This window comes from Sciurus vulgaris, assembly GCF_902686455.1.
Source record: "Sciurus vulgaris genome assembly, chromosome: 11".
Taxonomy (NCBI): domain Eukaryota; kingdom Metazoa; phylum Chordata; class Mammalia; order Rodentia; family Sciuridae; genus Sciurus; species Sciurus vulgaris.
The window spans coordinates 107,475,497-107,495,073 of record NC_136472.1 but is presented as its reverse complement, the minus strand read 5'-3'; the positions used below and the strand labels follow the sequence as shown (position 1 = coordinate 107,495,073).

Here is a 19,577-nt window from a genome sequence, read left to right as displayed (position 1 = left end):
GGAAATCTCAAAATGAGTCACTTTTTTTCTGCTAGAAGGAAAAGTGATGTAGTGATTTAATACAGAATCATGAAGTTGAATCTTATTCAAATAAAGAGATTATTTCATTTAAGAAATAATAAAGTAAAACAGAGTCAAATGCACCTAAATCAACTGCTTAAATTCCCCCTTCTGTCAAGTGTTTTTGGGAGAGAACAGCAGCTCAATTCATGCTGAAAAGCCAATAGCTTTGGGGAAATCAAGTATAATTTATCAAATATGGTTTTAATACATGGAATGACTTAGTGTGTAAAATTCTCCCTCCTCCAGCTCTGTGATGAGTTGCTTTGAGGATATTATCAAAACCTAGTTTAAGAAAAGTAGATTTTTAAAGTTTTGAGACATCAAAATTATTTGCTTTCCAGAAACCAAAAGAAAAAATGCTTTTTATCAACCTTTGTCAGTGGAAAAGGATACCTGCTCCCGAATCAGTCACTCATCCAGTACCTCTAAGTGTTGGCAGACCAGAAGATATCTCTGAGACATCAGGTACAAGGAGTTAAGGGAGAGAAAACACATTTTAAAAATTTTACTGAAGGGGCTGGGGATATAGCTCAGTTCATAGAGTGCTTGCCTGTCAAGCACAAGGCCTGGGGTTCAATCCCCAGCACTGCAAAAAATAATAATAATAATAACAATAATAATAATTTATTGGAAATAAGCATGGATCAAAGTTTACTTGATAGAAGCATTTCAAGTAAAATATTTTATTTGGTGGTAATATAATTGATGACAAATGAATGTAGCTTCATGCAAATTTAACTGTTCAAATTTCCTAATAATATGAACCACTTTTAACCCATATGAAGATGCTAAGCAATGCCTTAAGGAATTTTGTGTATATAGTGCCATTATGATTGCCTCTGAAAAACACAAGACTTTATCAGGAATATGGTTCAATATATAACCTGACAATATCATGAGAAAGAATTTGCCTTCACTTTATACCCTCTTAATTACACACAGATACTTACACAGTCATCGATGTTGCCTACAATCCTGATATTCTCCAGGCAGCAGAAAAGGACCAAGTGAAAAAAGATCAGTTAATAAAGATGACTATGAAATGTGTTGAAGAACAACTCCAATTCACTCTCTCACACTCTTACCATATTACCAAATTTAGAATAAAAGGAAGCATTCAAAGAACAAAACAAAATCTAATGGGAATGCAGGCTGAATTCACAGAAAGAATGAGAAAGGGTAAGTTGGTGAATGTAAATCAAAATCTAAACTTTTAAAAAATATATTTTTATTTGTAGATAGACACAATACCTTTATTTTATTTATTTATTTTTACTGAACCCAGTGCCTCACATACTCTAGGCAAGAATTCTATCATTGAGCCACAATCCCAACCCAAAATCTGAACTTTTGATTTAAGATTTTCTTGCAACCTGTGTATGTTTAGTGGGCTAGAAGTCTTCAATGATGAAAAACTTAAGATACAAAAATATAAAAATCAGATATTAGAAATATTGAGAGTATCCATGAAGACTTGCTAATTTTTCAACCAAATTTTTTTGGATGCACTGGGGAGCAAACATAGCTCACATGTTTGGCAAGACTTCTACCACTGAGCTACATCCCCAGATTTTTTTTTTTTTTTTTTTTTTTTGGCTTAACATTCCTAAACTAATTAAACTGCAGCTTTATCTGCCATCTCAGCTGACACTACATTATCTTGCAGCTCACAACCTTATAGCATTCTGTAATTTTTATCTCTCCTCCCCTTTTTTTCCATAAAGAACATAGTCTTGGACAGATAAGAAGCAGTACTGTGAGCAATCCAGATCACTTTCCTCAGCTGTTACTGCCCAAAGACCAAGTTTCACGCAAAGCAGGACGTTTGATAGAAGAGATTTCTAGTACTGAAATACAGGTGGAAATGAAGATACCAGTCTATGAATTAAAAATAGTGAAGGATCATAATGAGAAACCTCTGAAAATTGAATTGAAAGTTGAATTACCTGGTATTAATTCAGTTTCTCTCTGTGATCTTAGTGTTTCTGAGGTAAGTTCAATAGGTAACATAGTAGTAGTCCCTAGGTATCCATGGGCGATTGTTTCCAGGAACTCCTTCAGTTACCTAAATTCAAAGATGCTCAAGTCCCTTGTATAAAAATGATATATTTATATAAAATTTGTGACCTTTGGGAGTACCCTGTGCACACCTTCCTGTATACTTTCAATCATCCCTAGATTATTTATAAACCTAATACAATGGAAATGCTATGTAAGTAGTTTGGTGTTAGCTTTGTTACTATAACAATTTCCTAAAATAATCCACTTCCAAAGAAAAATGGTTCACATTTTTAAAAGTTCCAGTCCATGATCAGTTGATCCCATTTTCAGACTTGTGGCAAGGTAGCACACTATGGCAGGAGCATATTACAGAGCAAAACCACTCATCTTATGGCTAGGTAGAGAAAGGGAGAAAGAAGTGCCCAGGGTTCACAGTCTACTTCAGGGGCATTCCTCCAGTGATGTAAAGACCACCCACTAGGCCCTACCTTCTAAAGGTTCCACCACCTTACTTCCACTAGCTGCTTCCCTGGGGAGCAGCAATCCTTCACCATATGAACCTTTGGGGACGCTTAAGATCCAAATTATAGCAAGTAGTTGAACTGTATTGTTTCAGAAATGAGAAGAAAATAGCCTAATACATGCTTAATTATAGAAGCAGTCATAATTTCCAATGCATTCTGCATTTACAATCCAAGATAAATTGAATCCATGGATGCAGAACCTTTAGGTTCATAGGGTCAGCATTCACTGTTATGCTGTAGTAGTTCCTCTTCAGAATTTCAGGGGCTTATCATTTGCTCAGATTTACCAGATTTACCTACTCTGCTCCATGAGTCTTACACATTCCAAGATCGAGTGAAGTAATTCCCATGAGATATGCCATTATCATGGCAGAGGAAAAATAGAAATGGCCAACCCAAGCAATGGGGCTAAAACTTCCACTCATAGTATGGATCACTTCTGATTGCACTCAATTAGCCAAAGTACATCACAAGGCCAAATCGTTCATCAATAAGACTGGGTAATGTATCCTCACAGGAGTCCGTGGCAGGAATGATCCTCTTACCTTACAAAGAGCAGATAATTGAGGGCTAGGGGAATAGCTCATTGATAAAGTCTAGCATGCGTGAGGACCTGAGTTCAACCCCCAGCACTACAAAAAAACTGCGAACAAAGTTATGCTGGGTTACGGTGATGCACACCTGTAATCCCAGCAGCTCGGGAGCCTAAGGCAAGAGGATCACAAGTTCAAAGCCAACCTCAGCAACTTTGTGAGACCTTGTCTCAAAATAAAAAATAAAAATTAAGGGGCTGGAGTTGTGGCTCAGTGGAAGAGAGCTTGCCTGGCATGTGTGAGGCACTGAGTTCAATTCTTGACACCACATATAAATAAATAAAATAAAGGTCCATTGACAACTAAAAAAAAATATTTAAAAAAGAAGGCTTGGGATGTGACTCCTGGATTCAATCCCTGGTATCAAAAACAAATAAGCAAACAAAGGCAGATAACTGAAAACATTCCTACAGCCTATCACTCTACCCTCCTGATCAAATATTTGTTCCTTTGCTCAAGGAAAACACCTCTATTCCCAAACTCTTCAAGTACAGGATTTTGCCATTGTAATCTGTGTTGCTCTTTAATCACAGCCTGAATGACATACAAGTTATTTATTTCCCCAGCCCATCCACCATATAATATGGTAGGGAGAGAGGACAGCCATAATTTACAGTCTAACTTCAGAAATGGAAAAAATGAGACTCCCTAGTGTTACCTGGTGTATAGCAATTCTGAAATCCTAGTAGGCAACCCCTGTGAAGGCCCCTTGTGTGGAAAGTGAAGGATATTCTTGTTTAGGTCCTTTAAGAAGGGTCCCTGATTACCTAGCTCTTCAGTTTCATGACCTTTAGCTCCAACCACTGGGAGATTTTTTCCTCCTCCAGTACCCTCCTTAGCCATATCTTAAATATAGACTATGCCCCTCTTACATGCCGAGCAGCTTTCTCAGCCTGAATCCTGCTTGTGGAGTGTCAGAGGCCCAAAGGGTGTTTAAATTTTTGAAGTCAGTTCCTTTTAGTTCAAGTTGTTTTTGTTTTGCTTCCATTCAGTGCATACCCACAATTCTTTAGACATGCCCATATTTCAAAACCTGTCTCTCCAGACTTAATTGCTATCATTTTAGCCAAATGCAAGGATTTACTGAAGTCTACCTTAATCCACTCAGACGTTTTAACAGCAGGCATAAAGACCCGTGATTTAATCTCTCTAGATTGCCTAAATCAGGCTTTGTTAATTAAAAAAAAAAAAATTCTCAATTTTAACCTTTATTGATTGAAAATAGTCTTCAATTATTAGAAATTTGGGTCATCTATCTATTCCCTTTCAATTCTACTTGCAAACTGAGCAATTATTTTCTAAACTCATCTTTCTTGTAATATCTTGTGAAATACACAGCATGAGAATGCTGTATTCTTGGTGGGCGCAGTGTGGCATGCCTGTGATCCCAGCAGCTTGGGAGGCTAGGCAGGAGGATGAAGAGTTCAAAACCAGCCTCAGCAAAAGTGAGGCACTAAGCAACTCAGTGAAACCCTGTCTCTAAGTAAAATACAAAATAAGGCTGGGGATGTGGTTGAGTGCCCCTGAATTCAATCCTCAGTACCCTCCCCCACCCTACCGCCAAAAAATAAGAATGGCGTATTCTAAAATATTCTTTTAAAATGTGGCCAAAGGCTGGGGATATAGCTTAGTTGGTAGAGTGCTTACCTTGCATGCACAAAGCCCTGGGTTCAATCCCCAGCACCGCAAAAACAATAAATAAATAAAATAAAATAAAATGTGGCCAAGCTGGATATTTCAAGAGCAAAAAACCTCCCAGTTGATGGAGCTGAAGGTCATGAAAAACAATGGAGTGGGGAGCTAGGGACTAAAGAAACCTTCTCAAGGAACCTAACATGCTAGCATTCTACTTCCCCCTTCTTCATCTAAAGCCACCAATTCACTCAGTATATTATTTGTCTTCCAAATGATCATGATAGATTCACTAAGAGCTTTATCACTATGAAACATCTTTCAGGTCCAAGTAAGTTTCCTTGCTATTTGCTGGTTGACCCTTAAAATAATACCACATAATTTAGGATGGCAATACCCTACTTCTCATACTCTTATCAGTTAACATTTGACAAATGGAGCAGCAAAAACCATCTCAAAATGTCAAGAAATTTACACCAGTAATTTTATTGCTCATTGTAAGTTACATGGTAATAAAGTGAGATTCTCTTCTTGTGGAAGTGAATAACTGGGAACAGTTAATCCAACAGCATAAACTTTAATCAGGAAATATTTTTCTATTTTTATCTTTTAATAATCTCTCAATTTATCATTCATAGGATGATTTACTGATTGAGGTCTCTGAGAAGTACAGATTACATCTGAATCTTCCAGAATCTGTTAATACTGAAATGACTACTGCAAAATTTATCAAAGAGAAATCTACATTAATGATCATGATGCCACTGGTTTCAAATGGCAGCACTGTTTTGGGATTTTAGTGCTACAGGTCATGTGAATTACAGGTAAAGAGGTAGTGGTTTATCTTAAAAATTAATTACATATTTTCTAAGAGGTCCCTTTGATGGAATGACATTTTCCCTTCAGTTGTTTTATCTATTTTTAACTCACTTTTTCTTCTCAAATAAACTTGTCATCAACCCAGAACTAATAAAAACAGTAAAGCCTTGAGGTACTTACTTTAAAAATAATTGTGTTGACTTTAATAACTTAAATATTACTTGGGAAAATTTTCATTGTCTCCAAGTAACATATAGGACTCTTGGCTTACCGTTTGAAAAATTTCTTTTGAAATCTCTAGTAAAGTTTTACATAAGGAAAAACTACCAGACTATGCAAAGGTTTTTAATACCAAGATAGGCTGTAGTTAAATTTGCTCCAGCAATAAAGATACAGGGCCAAATATAATACTCAAATCTACCTATGAACTTATGTACTTCAATTAAATAGCTCTGCCAGGTGTTCATGCCATCCAGTCAGATCCTTTAATATCAAATATGGACTTGTCCATGGATGGATACAGTGATGCAGTAATGATGTTAATGTACATCATAAGCAAAACAGATCCGATTTTAGGAAAAGTACCTTTCTCCTATAGAAATGAAGTAATATATTTTCAACTTCCATTCGTCTTTCAGATGCTACTAATTTAGCAATATGCATATCAAATTTTAAACATCCCTTAATCTTTTCTAGATAAAATGACTAATTATTAAATTATTAATTATTAGTGTATATTTTAACATAAGGCTTACAAAGTCTATAAATTTTAAAAACTTTTTTAACTTTAGAAACTAATGTTGTATGAATAATAGAAATTATTTATGTGTGATGTTAAGCAAATATAATTTTCTTAAACCTGGCCTGGATTTGAATTATCTCTGAAAAGTTTGAGTGTCATGATGCCCTAAAATTAACAAATCTATTAAACTATCAAAACAATTGGAATGCCTTCACCGTATCTTTTCTTCTACAGGAACACAGCCAAAATATATTTTCTAGAAAATCCTCCTAACCACACAGGACTGACTGAATCTCTCCTTTTGCACTGAGTACATAGGTGCTTGCAGCATTACTGTATCTGTGTATTCATTAATAAAATGCATATCAACATCTAATATATTCAATAACAATGTTAAATTTACGTTCATGGTATTTTCTAAAATATCACTTATATATTAATGGATTTAATATTAAGAAAAACACATTTGCCTCCTCCTTCCTACAAAAAGCACTGTGTTCCCAGAAGGGGCATTAATAATAAAATGTAGACTGATTTAAATTTGAACCTTATAAAAATTCTTCTAGAATGAAATTATAGCTAAGTGAAATAAGCCAATCCCAAAAAAAACCAAAGACCAAATGTTCTCTGATATGTGGATGCTAACATACAATAAGGGGGCAGGAGGGAAGAATAGAAGTTTATTGGACTTGACAAAAGGGAATGAAGGGAAGGGGGTGACTGGAATAGGAAAGACAGTAGAATGAATTGGACATAACTTCTCTATGTTCATATATGAATGGATACATGACCAGTATAATTCCATATCATGTATAACCACAAGAATGGGAAGTTATACTCCATGTATGTCAGTCATAATATATTCTACTGTCACATATAACTAAAAAGAACAAAAGAGATTTCTTCTATTTCATCTCAAAATTAGAAATTTAGAGACCAAAATTTTCTACAGATTTGGTTTTAGGTCCCTTATCAGTAGTGATTATGATTTCCCCATATATTCCGACATATGCATTAATACGTCATGACTCCTTTGCAAAATATTCCTATCATCTCTCACATAGTTACTCCTTTCACACAGGATACCATAAGCTTACACTCGCATACTTCAGAATTGAGACTAAATTATCAAATAGAGCCATATCTCACTGTCTTTCCATTTGGTAATAAGTACCATGTCTGAGCACAGGCAGCTTCAGTAACTTCTTAAAGAGTTGGATTATATCCTCCTAAATTCAGTCCTTACTTTACCAATTTATCTGTTTTGAGAGCTTATAAGTATATAGCTGACATTGAATCTTAAATCATTTTTTAAAAATTCCCAACTGATGAAAAATTAGACCAGCACACTGAAAACTAAGTTTAATTTTAAACGATCTAATTTAAACAATCTAATTTAAACCAAAAACCACTTTTTCTAACTTTCTTCTTTCAGTTCTGGCAAGAGAAATATACTGAGTCCAGATTTACATCATAGTTGAGATTAATTTTTAACTCAGAACAATATTTTATTATATGGCAACTTTTTATTTTTCTTTTAAGGGAACAACAGAGCCATGAGCATTAGCAAAGAATAAATTATCTTTCAAATTTCTTGTTTGAACCAGACTTGGCTCATACTAATTATGGTCCCTTATGATAAACTTGTTCTTTTTGCATAATCTTCAACCTGAAATTGCTAAATACTGTGAAAAATCAGAATAATGAATTATTGAATTATTTTCATAATAATATAGCAAGGCGAATGTTTGAGGAATATATAGAGTGTCACTTGTGCACCATGTAATAAATGAACATTCAGAAATAGATTCAACACTGAAACACTTAGAGCAAATTTCAGGGGATAGCTGCACATATTACATATATAAGGAAGCACTGCTCAGGTTTATTTTATGTAGTCATAAATAATTCCAAACATTTATTAAAACATGTCAATTCAATAGAAAGTCTGGAACTGTGATAAAGTTCCCAATTCATTTTTATTGTCCTGGATATCATGTCCTCTTTCCCTCCAAGAGAAAGGCAAAACATAATAAAATGGAAAAAAAGTATTTAGGCTGATAAGGTAGCCATAATTAATTTTTTCTCTCAAACAGGATTTAGGCTATCTTATTTTACATGAGACAATGTGAAGGTGGAAAAAACTTTTTCATATATCTTTAACTCTTTTTTTACTTTATGAAAACAGAAATTACCATTTTGTTTTGGACATCATTTGTATTTGTTTTTTGAGACAGGGTCTCAGTACATTGGCCAGGTTGGCCCCAAACTCCTGGGCTCAAAAGATCCTCCAGCCTCCTGAGTAGCCGGGACAACAAGGGTGGCACCATGCCTGGTTTGGGCATCATTTTTAGCATTCTAAACAATTCACCAGTGTATCCCTTTTCTTTTCAGACAGGACTTGAAGATAAATGGAGTTTGGCACATATCCAACTTCAGTTACCATATTTTACATATGTACACTTAGTCCATATATATTCCATAGTTATTTCATAGTTTTCCAGTTATTTGAGTAAATTTTGACAACTAAGTTCATTTGTAATCAACTCTCAATCTTAGAAAATTCTACCTCCACAACTTCTTAATGTCTATTAAATTCTATAAGCATGTTCTATAAGCACGTCCCAAATAAAAGATTATTTGGAAGTAACTACAGAATTCTACTTTCAGAATTACACATTTAACTTGTTTAAATAAATACCCACATAAATTCTCATTTATACCAAGAAACTGTTCATATCTTTATCATTAAGAGGGGGAAAAATCATTTCAATTAGAGATTCATAGAAAAGAACAACTGGGTGAAGAGGTGTAAAAAAAAATGGACTTTTGCAGTTTCAGTTATTTTCCCTGAAGTTCTATGCCCCTCCTGTGAATGATAAACCAAAACCAAGTTCATGTAACAGAAAATTCAAACCAGGGTTAAATTCCAAAATAAAGCTTGATTCAGTTCAAACCTTTCTCCTGAAAGAATTTTCCTGACTTCTCTTTCCCTCACATCTAAGCAATTTTAGTCAAATTTAAAACTTTTAAGGTTTTACCCAGGTAACCTTTATATACCTATCTCGAGGGAGCCACATTTCTGCCTATTGTATATCTCCTAATGAAAATACTTATCCTCAGGCTAGGCAACATGCCCCATGACTAGAATACACAGCTTACAATCTGGTGTTTAATTACCAAATGTGTACAATATTTGCATATAACTGGCATTTTAAAAAATTCAGTAATGCCCATTACAAATAACTTATCTAGACAGACTCAAAAATAACTGGTTAACTTTAAAACAACCACCTTTTTAATAACATAAATATCTTGATAAGAATGAACCAATATGACCTGGGAGAATATAGAAATTCTTGGGTTAATTATAACAACATGGTGATAGGTTTCTCAAGGTACTTTCTAAACTCAGCAAGCCACTGGGCTCCAACTGCTCCATCCACAACTCGATGATCACAGCTGAGTGTAACAGACATCATGCTAGCCACATCAAATCTAGAAAAAGTAAAAATATTATTAGTTATTCTGAAAGCAATAAATGAATTTTAGCCAGCAACCACCTACCCTATAATCCCACCCAAGTAATACTATTTTCCACCTACTCTTCATGTCCTCTATATCTATAGTTCAAATGAACAGCTTGAAGAAACAGACCAGAGACACACCTGGGAACAAATTATACTGCGTGAGCTATATCCTGTCCTCTGCCTGTTTTTATACAGAGGGTTGTGGGTTTTTAAAAATTATTTCATGTATTATTTATGCCTCCTTTCATACTACAAGAGTAAGATATTTGCAACAAAATCCAAATGGCTCAGAAATCCTAACATACTTACTATGTGACTCTTCTAAGTGTGAACTCTCACCTAGAGTAAATCTCTGTTAATTCTTCCCATCAACAGAACCCCATTTTAACTTTTTTATTTTTTATTTTAATTTTGGAGGGTACTGGGGATTGAACTCAGGGGTACTCAATCACTGATCCACATCCCCAGCCCTATTTTTTATTTATTTATTTATTTATTTATTTATTTACTTACTTATTTACTTATTTATTTATTTTTATTTCTTTTTTTTTTTTTGCAGTACTGGGGATTGAACCCAGGGCCTTGTGCTTGCAAGACGAGCACTCTACCAACTGAGCTATCTCCCCAGCCCCCTGTAATTTATTTAGAGATAAGGTCTCACTGAGATGCTTAGTGCCTCACTTTTGCTGAGGCTAGCTTTGAACTCGTGAACCTCCTGCTTCAGCCTCCTGAGCCACTGGGATTACAGGCATGCACTAAGCACCCACCCTGCAGGATCTTGTTTTAAATAGGATTACTGCATTTAGTAAAATAAAAGTTGCTGCTCTGAGGAATATCATCCTATATTTGCATCTGACTCTACTAAAGCTCCAATACACCATGCCAGTAACTGTCTATAAAACCACACTCAAAAACAGATGTATAATGTAATGAAAGTAACCTTATGGTTCCCTCTCCAATTTGGCACTTACCCTTTTTCATTATCTGCTGGAACCAGCTTATCCTCTGAAGCACCAATTGCCAAAATACATGCCTGAGGTGGGTTAATAATAGCAGAGAAATTCTTAATTCCAAACATTCCTAAATTGGAGATTGTAAAAGTGCCACCCTAAAGGAAAAAAGATGAAAAATACATCATATTAATTGCCTGCCAGTGTAAATCAGAAAAAATTACAAATATTCTATGAAAGGTCTTAAGACAATTTTTGCACACTAGTTGGAAAATGTCTTATTTTCATTATTTGACATATGATTCAGTTTTTCTTTATTTTCAGAACCTAGTATCAGTTAAGAGTATGAAGTGGGATCAGCTGGGTGCGGTGGCACATGCCTGTAATCCCAGCAGCTTGGGAAGCTGAGGCAGGAGGATCTCGAGCTCAAAGCCAGCGTCAGGAACTTGGCGAGGTCCTAAGCAACTCAGCAAGACCCTGTCTCTAAATAAAATACAAAAAGGGCTGGGGATGTGGCTCAGTGGTTAAGTGCCCTAGGGTTTAATTCCCAGTACCAACAAAAAAGAGAATATGTGGCAGAATCAAATAGTGGAAAATAAAATAAGCATCAGGCTGACCTTAAAAATAACATAAGCCTTAAAGGTCAGTACATAATAAATTACCTGGAATTCTTGCGGTTGTAGTTTACCCTCTCTTGCTTTCGTTGCTAAAGAAACAACATCATTAGCAATGGTTTCCAGTCCTTTTATATGTGCATTAAACACAATAGGTGTGATGAGTCCTGCAGGAGTGCTGACGGCAACACTGACATCGACAACATGATTTCTGTTTAAAAAGAAAAAAGAAATATAAATAATCAACACTGATTTTTTTTTTCTTTTTTTTTGTACTGGGAATTGAACCCAGGAGTGCTTAACCAATGAGCCACATATCCAGCTCTTTTTTATATTTTATTTAAAGATGGTGTCTCACTGAGCTGCTAAGGGCCTTGCTAAGGTGCTAAGGCTGGCTTTGAACTCTTGTTCCTCCTGCCTCAGCCTCCCAAGTTGCTGGGATTACAGGTGTGCACCACTGCCCCCAGCTAACACTGACAATTTTTAAGAGCCTAAAGACTGGGGATTTGGTTCAGTGAGAGAGCACTTGTCTAGCATGCAATGCCCTTGGGTATAATCCGCAGCACCACAAAAAAATAAGTACCCAGTTAAGAAGGAGTATAAATATTTGAAAAATTTTAGAGCCAGTTTGTGCTTCTGTTCAGAGATGTCTGTCCTAGTTTATACATTTTGTTGTGCCCTCTCTTTACTTATACTTTTTAAAAATGAATAGGAGAGGGCTGGGGTTGTGGGTCAGTGGTACAGTACTTGCCTAGCATGTGTGAGGCACTGGGTTCAATTCTCAGCACCACATATAAATAAATGAATAAAAAGAAAGGTCCATTGACAACTAAAATATATTTTTAAAAAATGAGTATGAGAAACAAAAAAAGAGAAAAAAAAAAAGAAAAATTTGTCAGTAGGTTGGAGTCATACCAGTCTACACTTCCTTCACCATTCTAAACCAAAACATAGTGTAGCTAGCAAAAAACAAAAAACAAAAAACACAACATTCAGTAAGAATTAACTAATCTGAACTCCAAGACTAAGTGGAGGTGCACAGGGTGGAGTTGAGTCCCTGCAGGCAGAACTTGAGCAGATGAAGAGTGGAAGAAAAGAACTACATTAGAGGGTAACGGTACTCAGTAAACAGAGGTGGTGCTATATCGGAACATAAAATGAGGATTCCCCTCTTTTCCAGAGTAAATCACCAGAGGCACCTACACATCTGAGTTTCAACTCAGATTAATCCAGGAGTTACATCCCCATCTGTCGTTTTGGAACATTTTTAATATCAAAAACAAAATACTCAAATTACAAAAAAACTAGGGCTAGAATGAGATCCAAGATGGCGGACTAGAGGGAGGCTGCATTCCTTGTCACTCTATAACTCCGGTTTCAAGCAGAGGCTATCTGTTTCTTGGTAAGGCAGTTTTTGCTGCTTATCAATCCCCTGCTGTTTACCCCATTTGTCTGCTGTGATCACCTGCAATCTGCCAGCATATCGACCCGTTTTTTGAGTGCAGATTGCTCACCGTCAGGCGCCTATCATCCGCCATTTGCCTGCCTCTCACCTGTCCATTGCCTGCCTTACACCTATCCATCACCCAATGCACGAGGTTCACCTCCCGATCTTCCGACAACAGTCAACAAACTGATCGCTGACTGCCAGTGGAGCACCAGCTGCCTGCTGTTGCCTGGAAGTTCACTGTTACAGTACCTGCAGGTTTGATTACTAAATGAAACCAAAAAATAGTGGCTATCATTTTGAAGTAGATATAAGCAAAACAATATTTTAAATAGATGCAATAATTATAATGTGATATGAAACTGATTTTATTGGTTACTAGCCATAAGTACTATGACATTTATTTGATATATTCTCTACATTTATAAAAGGAAGAAATGCTAAATATGAGAGGCTTAAAAAAAAAGTGACTTTTTCCCCAACCCAAGTACACAAACTTCTGAATTGTACCTACAGTCCCTACGGGGTCTTTAAGGTCTCCTGCCAAAGTGTTCTACAATGGAGAAAAAGTCAAAATTTCACATGAAGGTATGACTCTGCTCTAAAGAAAGAACTCCAGTCATTCCAACCTTTCCTAGGACAAGTTCTAGAAGATCACAGGTACCAAATCCCCCAATTTGTCTAAGCTGGCTAGAAACAGGCTTTTGTCACAGGTAAACACAGTAATATTATGGTCTTTATCAGTTACCAGGCTCTAGTCAAGGTATCACATAGCAAATACTGCTTTCTTGATTAAATTATCCCATTGTTATAAGAATTAATTGAATATTTCAAAATAGCTAGTACAGCCAGGCATGGTGGTACATGCCTGTAATCCCATCTACTGAGTAGGTGAGGCCAGTCAGGTAACTTAGCAAGCAAGACCCTGTCTCAAAATAAAAAGGCTTGGGATGCAGCTCAGTGTAAAGCACCCCTGGGTTCAATCCCTGGTACTGACACACCCCTTCCCCAGCCAAAAAAAAAAGAGGTAGCAGAGAGAATTTTGAATTGTTCATAAGTAAAAAAAAAATAACTATCTAAGGTGACAGATATGCCATTTAACCTGATCTGATCATTACACAGTGTATACATATACTAAAATGTCACATGCAACCCTATAAATATATACAACTATATGCCAATTAAAAATATTTAAAATTATTGTCATTACAATGTTACTTATTTAATAGCCTTCTTCCTGAAATAGGGATGGTGTTCCCTAACTTGTTTATCACTGAATCCAGCAAACAGTACATATTCAGTAAGTATTTGTTGAAAGGCTGTATAAACAAATAAATGAAGGGTGTTTGGTGAGAATTAATAAACAATTCAACTAAAAAGAACAAATAATTAAAAAATAAAAATAAAAAATAAACAATTCATAGAACTTGCCCTGTAACCTTGATCCTTTCTTACTGTATTTTCTTTATGTAGTCTTAAAAGTAGATGGGGGCTGGGGATTTAGCTCAGTTGGTAGAGTGCTTGCCTTGCACACACAAGGCCCTGGGTTCAATCCTCAGCACCGCAAAAAAAAAAAAAAAAAAAAAAAAAAAAGTAGATGGCACTCACTTCACATCAATTTGAATGGCTATTTCAAACATACACATAATGTTCCACTGTGAGTGGGAAGGTAAAATGGTGCAACCACTTTGAGAAGTAGTATGGAAATTTCTTTAAAAATTAAACAATTTACCCAATGACTCAGTGATTCTGTTCCTAAGAATGTATCCCAAAAAAATGAAAACCTATATCCACACAAAATATTGTATCCAAATGTTCATTATTGATAACAGCAAAAAGTGGAAACCAAATGTCCATCAACTGATGAATGCATAAACAAAATATGGTACACTGATACAAATGAATACTATTTAGCAATAGAAAAAAAGAAACCGATGCATGTCAAGACAGGAGGAATCTTAAAATTGTTAAGTGAAAGAAACTAGATACAAAAGAATTCCCACTTTATGATTCCATTTCTATAAAGACTAGAAAAGATAAATATATAGAGACAGCAGAACAGACTGCTGAGAAGACTTAGGATAGGAGCAGGAATTCACTACAAGTGGGCATGAGTGATCTTTGTGGAACTGATGGAGATTTCTAAAATTAGAACACTGTAGACTGTATAACTCCCTAAATTTACAAAAATCAAGAAAATGTCCAGCTGTTGGATTTTATGGTACATAAATTATTGTAAATTAAAGCTCTTTTAAAATTGCCTATATTCCAGGCAGAAGGGACTGAACAGAATATAAGAAACTATACTTACCTTCAGACTACTTAAAATTAAAAAACAAAAACCAATGCTTAACAGATAGATGCTTGTTGCATGAATGCAAGTGAGTAATATATATAATATTCAGAGGGATATTCACAGAGCTTAATTTTGCCTTGGTACTCAAAGAAGGGGAACTTGAACTAGGCTTTAAAGACAGGTATGCTTTAAACAGGATAAAGCAGTATAATGCTGTGATTCAAGATCAGACTTTAGTTTTGGTTCACAGAGTTGTTGCTATAGTTTGGATCTGAAATGTCCCACAAAGATTCCTGTGTTAAAGGTTTGGTCCCCGCCCACGGAGACCAGTGCTATTGGGAGAAGGTAGAACCTTTAAGAGGTAGGGCCTAGTAGAAGGAAGTGAGGTCACTGGGTGTGCCCCTGAAGGGGGATATTAGGATGGGCACCTCCAAGTCTTTCTCTTTGCTTCCCAGCAGTCCATTAAATGAATAGGCTGCCTCTACTCTGTGCCACCACAGGCCCAAAGGACCATGGATTGAAACCTATAAAACCATGAGCCAAAATAAACACTTCCCAGAAGTTGTTTATCTCAGATATTTTGTCACAGTGACAGAAAACTAAGTAATATAGCTGGGATTCAAATCTGAGCTGGTTCACCTTTCTCTAGAAATTTGGCAGATTATTTCTCTGTGCCTCGATTTCCTTATATGCAGTGGAGGCAATAATGGTACCTACTTCTCAATATTCTCATGAGAATTAAATAATGAATATAAATTGCTTAAGAACTCACTAAATGTTAGCATCAATCTAAATTCAAAGAAAGGGAAAGCCCAAATAACATTCTAAGAAGAGGAAAGTTCATGGCAAATTCATTAATAGTGGCTAACTCAAACTGGCACAAGAAGGTTTTACAGAGGACCAGAAAGCAAGCCTTGACTGAATTATGGATGGCTCTGAATGCCAGAAGATACAACCACTTCTGCTTGGGCACCAGAAAGCCATCCATGAGTTGGTGGTATAGACAGTACTGAAAACAGGAAGACAGATTTAAAGTCTGTTTAGTGTGTTGAATGGTAGCCCTCCAAAAGATGTCTATATCCTAATCCCCAGAATTCATCAATGCAGACTTAGTTGGAAAAACCTTTGGAGGTATATTTAACTTCCTGAGGTAAGATCATCCTGGACTATCTGGATGGCTCTAAATACAAGTGTCTGTTTAAGAAAAGAGAACACACACAGAAAAAGACCACGTAAAGATGGAAGTAGAAATTGAAGTTATGCAACCACAAACAGAAATGCCTGTAGCTTTCGGAACTGGAAAAGTCAAGGAAAGATGCTCCCGTAGAGTCTTTTGATGGGGTACACCCCTATCAATACCCTGAATTTGGACTCCTGGCCTCCAGAACTGTGAGAGAATACATTTATGTTTGTTTGTTTTGCTGGTACGGGGGATCAAATCCAGGATCATGTGCATGCTAGGCAAGCATTCTACCATTGTGCTAAACCCCAAGTCCTAAATTTCAATTCTGAGGCATCAATTTTGTGGTAATTTATGACAGTAGCACTAGGAGAGTAATATGGTTATAAGATATATTAAACAAATGTTCTCCAACGGAGTGACCAAGAAAAAAGTTAGAATCAATAAATTATCCAGTATGTTTAATAGATTGAGAAATGGTTTGAGTTATCTTGGGGAATTTGAGAAAATTCATGATGAGAACACAGAAAACTAGTCCCCCATCTTAAGTCATCATTAAAAATAGTATTTATGATAAACTACATATTTTAGTCATACCCAATTATTTTAGACACAGAAGAGGCCATAAAAAATTAAAATATTTAACCTATTACATTAATGTTACATTTATCTATAATGTTTTACACATTCAATGTTAATATTTTAGAAATTGCTATCACATGGAGGTGACTGGAGAGTGATATTCCCAGTGAGAGCATGGAAGTTTTACACCACTCCAGACCTTGCCCTACATCTCTTCATATGGCATTCATCTATATATTTTGTAATATTCTTTCTATAAGTAAACATAGGTAAGTGTATCCCTGCATTCTATGAGCTATCCTAGCCAATTAATCAAACCCAAGATGGAAGTTACAGGAAGTTCAGTTTGTAGCCAGAAGCTCAGCAATAAGGGTAGACAGATTTGAGACTGGCATCTGAGGTGAGGGCAGTATAGTGGGACTGAGTCCCCAGTCTATGGAATCTGACACTACCCCCAGGTAGAAAGAGTCAGAATTGAATTAAATCAAAGAACACCTACTTGGTGTCCACTCCAGAACTGACTGCTTGGTTGATGTGTGAGGAACCAACACCCTTCAAAACATACATTCATATATCTGGTCACAGATGTGGTGCTATAAGTTAGCATAGCATAAAGGAAAAGTGTTTCATTTTTTTTCCCTTTTCATAATAATATCTCATATTAGAAAAAGCCTACTCTTAGGAGTCAGAATTCTGGTTCCGATCACAGTTATGACACTTGCTAACTTATTAACACAGGGAAAGTTACTTAATTCACTGAGTGTCAGTTTCCTCATCTAGAAAGTGGGAGGGAAAGCACTTACTCATAAAGTGGGCATTAAGAATTTGAAATCTTTATGCGAAACATACTTGAGTATTGTGGCAACAAAAACAAATACTGTTTTCCAACTGTACATTGATCTCCCTTTTCTGAACTCATACAAAGCATTTGTAGCCTTTACTAGCTAAACTAGCACTATCTCATGAATTGTTTTGTGTAGTTTTAAAATTGTCTCACCTATGAATGTCATATCCCCCTCTAACTCCTAGTTATACATTAGATAACATAAGAACTGCTGATCAATATAAACCTTCTCTAGATATACTTACTGTCTTATAACTGTGTCCATCCAAGAAGAATTTGCTTCAGGAACTTTTAAACAAGCCAGAGCAGATGCTTTTATAATGAAGTCATTGACAGAAATTTTGCTTCTTCCTTCTAACATCTGTAAAGACAAGAAACTATGATAGTATTTTGTTTTTTGTTTCATTTTGCTTTGTTTTTTGGGGAGGGTACCCCTAAAAGGATTGAACAGGGATTGAACCCGGGCACTTAACCATGCACGGAGCCACATCCCCAGCCCCATTTTGTATTTTATTTAGAGACAGGGTCTCACAGAGTTACTTAGTGTCTTGCTTTTTGCTGAGGCTGGCTTTGAACTCATGATTTTCCTGCCTCAGCCTCCAGAGCCACTGGGATTACAGGCATGTGCCACCACGCCCAGCTACTATGATAGTTTTCTTAAATTCTCTCCCCAAAGTCTGAGACTATACACTTAATGTTGAGAAAGGGATTAGGGGGATGAAAATATATAAGCAATCCAAAGTGGGAAGGGTGAAATGAAACCAAAAGTTGGTTCTTCCATCTTGTTTAATGTAGGCCTTAATAACTATACATTTCTGTTAAGTACTGCTTTAGCTGCATCCCATATTATAATATGTCTTAATTTTCTCTCATCTCAACAAAATCAAAATCAGTCGTTTGAAAAGATCAAACGACAATCATGATGACAAATGTTTGATAGAAAAAAGAAGACTCAAATTCTTACAATCAAGGAATGAAACAAGAAATGTTACTATCTACCTTACCTACCTTTTATAAATAAAAGGTTATAAGGACTACTATGAACAACCATATGCCAATAAATCAGATAACTCAGACTGAACCAGGTGTGGTGGTGCAGGCCTGTAATCCCAGCTACTTGCGAGGGTGAGGCAGGAAGACTGCAAAGTGGAATTACACAGGGCTGGGAGTGTTGCTCAGTGGTGGAACACTTGCCTAGCATGCACAAGGCCCTGGGTTCATCCAGCACCACACATAAACACACACACACAAGTTAAACAGAGTTAACGTATGATCCAGAAATTCCACTCCTAGGCATATACAACATAAATGAAAACTTATGTCCCTAAAAAAATCTGTACACAAAAATTTTATGGCAGCATTATTCATAATAGATAAAAAGAGGAAACAACCCAAATGTCCATCACAGATGAACAACTCAACAAAACGTGACATATCTCATCATAGTAAAATACTATTCAGCAATTTAAAAAAATGAAATACTGATACATGCTACATGTGTATAAACTGAAAACATTAACTTAAATGAAAGAAGCCATTCAGAAAAGACTATATATCATATGATTCCATTTATAGGAAATATCCATAACAGACAAATCTATAGAAACAAAAAGTAGATGAGTGGTTTTTTAGGACTGAGAATGATGGGAGGTCTGCTGGGATAATGGCTAAGGGGTGTAAGATTTCTTTCTTTCTCCCTCCCTCCCTTACTTTCTTTCTACAGGGATTAACCTAGGAGCACATCCCCAGCCCTTTTTATT

General features: G+C 36.0%; 2 protein-coding genes across 6 annotated transcripts in view; one reads left to right on the top strand and one right to left on the bottom strand.

Moving 5' to 3' along the window:
* PIH1D2 (PIH1 domain containing 2) overlaps positions 1–19,577 on the top strand; it is a 36,749-nt gene that overhangs the window by 1,348 nt on the left and 15,824 nt on the right. For 2 of the 5 annotated variants that reach the window (XM_079101636.1, XM_079101637.1), the window contains 4 exons: positions 405–528; positions 1,006–1,242; positions 1,788–2,053; positions 5,452–6,194. In XM_079101636.1, the coding sequence (XP_078957762.1) occupies positions 405–528; positions 1,006–1,242; positions 1,788–2,053; positions 5,452–5,613 (789 nt within the window). In that variant the 3' untranslated portion in view covers positions 5,614–6,194. Of the gene's footprint in view, positions 1–404; positions 529–1,005; positions 1,243–1,787; positions 2,054–5,451; positions 6,195–17,097; positions 17,794–19,577 lie in introns of those variants that run through there. The other 3 variants (XR_013757473.1, XM_079101639.1, XM_079101638.1) reach the window with 2 other exon arrangements.
* The window catches only part of DLAT (dihydrolipoamide S-acetyltransferase), a 43,694-nt gene continuing 31,154 nt past the window's right edge, over positions 7,038–19,577 (bottom strand). The window contains exons 11-14 of the mRNA XM_079101616.1: positions 18,063–18,178; positions 11,517–11,679; positions 10,876–11,012; positions 7,038–9,872 (exon numbers count right to left, since the gene is read on the bottom strand). Coding sequence (XP_078957742.1) covers positions 9,743–9,872; positions 10,876–11,012; positions 11,517–11,679; positions 18,063–18,178 — 546 coding nt within the window. The 3' untranslated portion in view covers positions 7,038–9,742. The remainder of the gene's footprint in view (positions 9,873–10,875; positions 11,013–11,516; positions 11,680–18,062; positions 18,179–19,577) is intronic.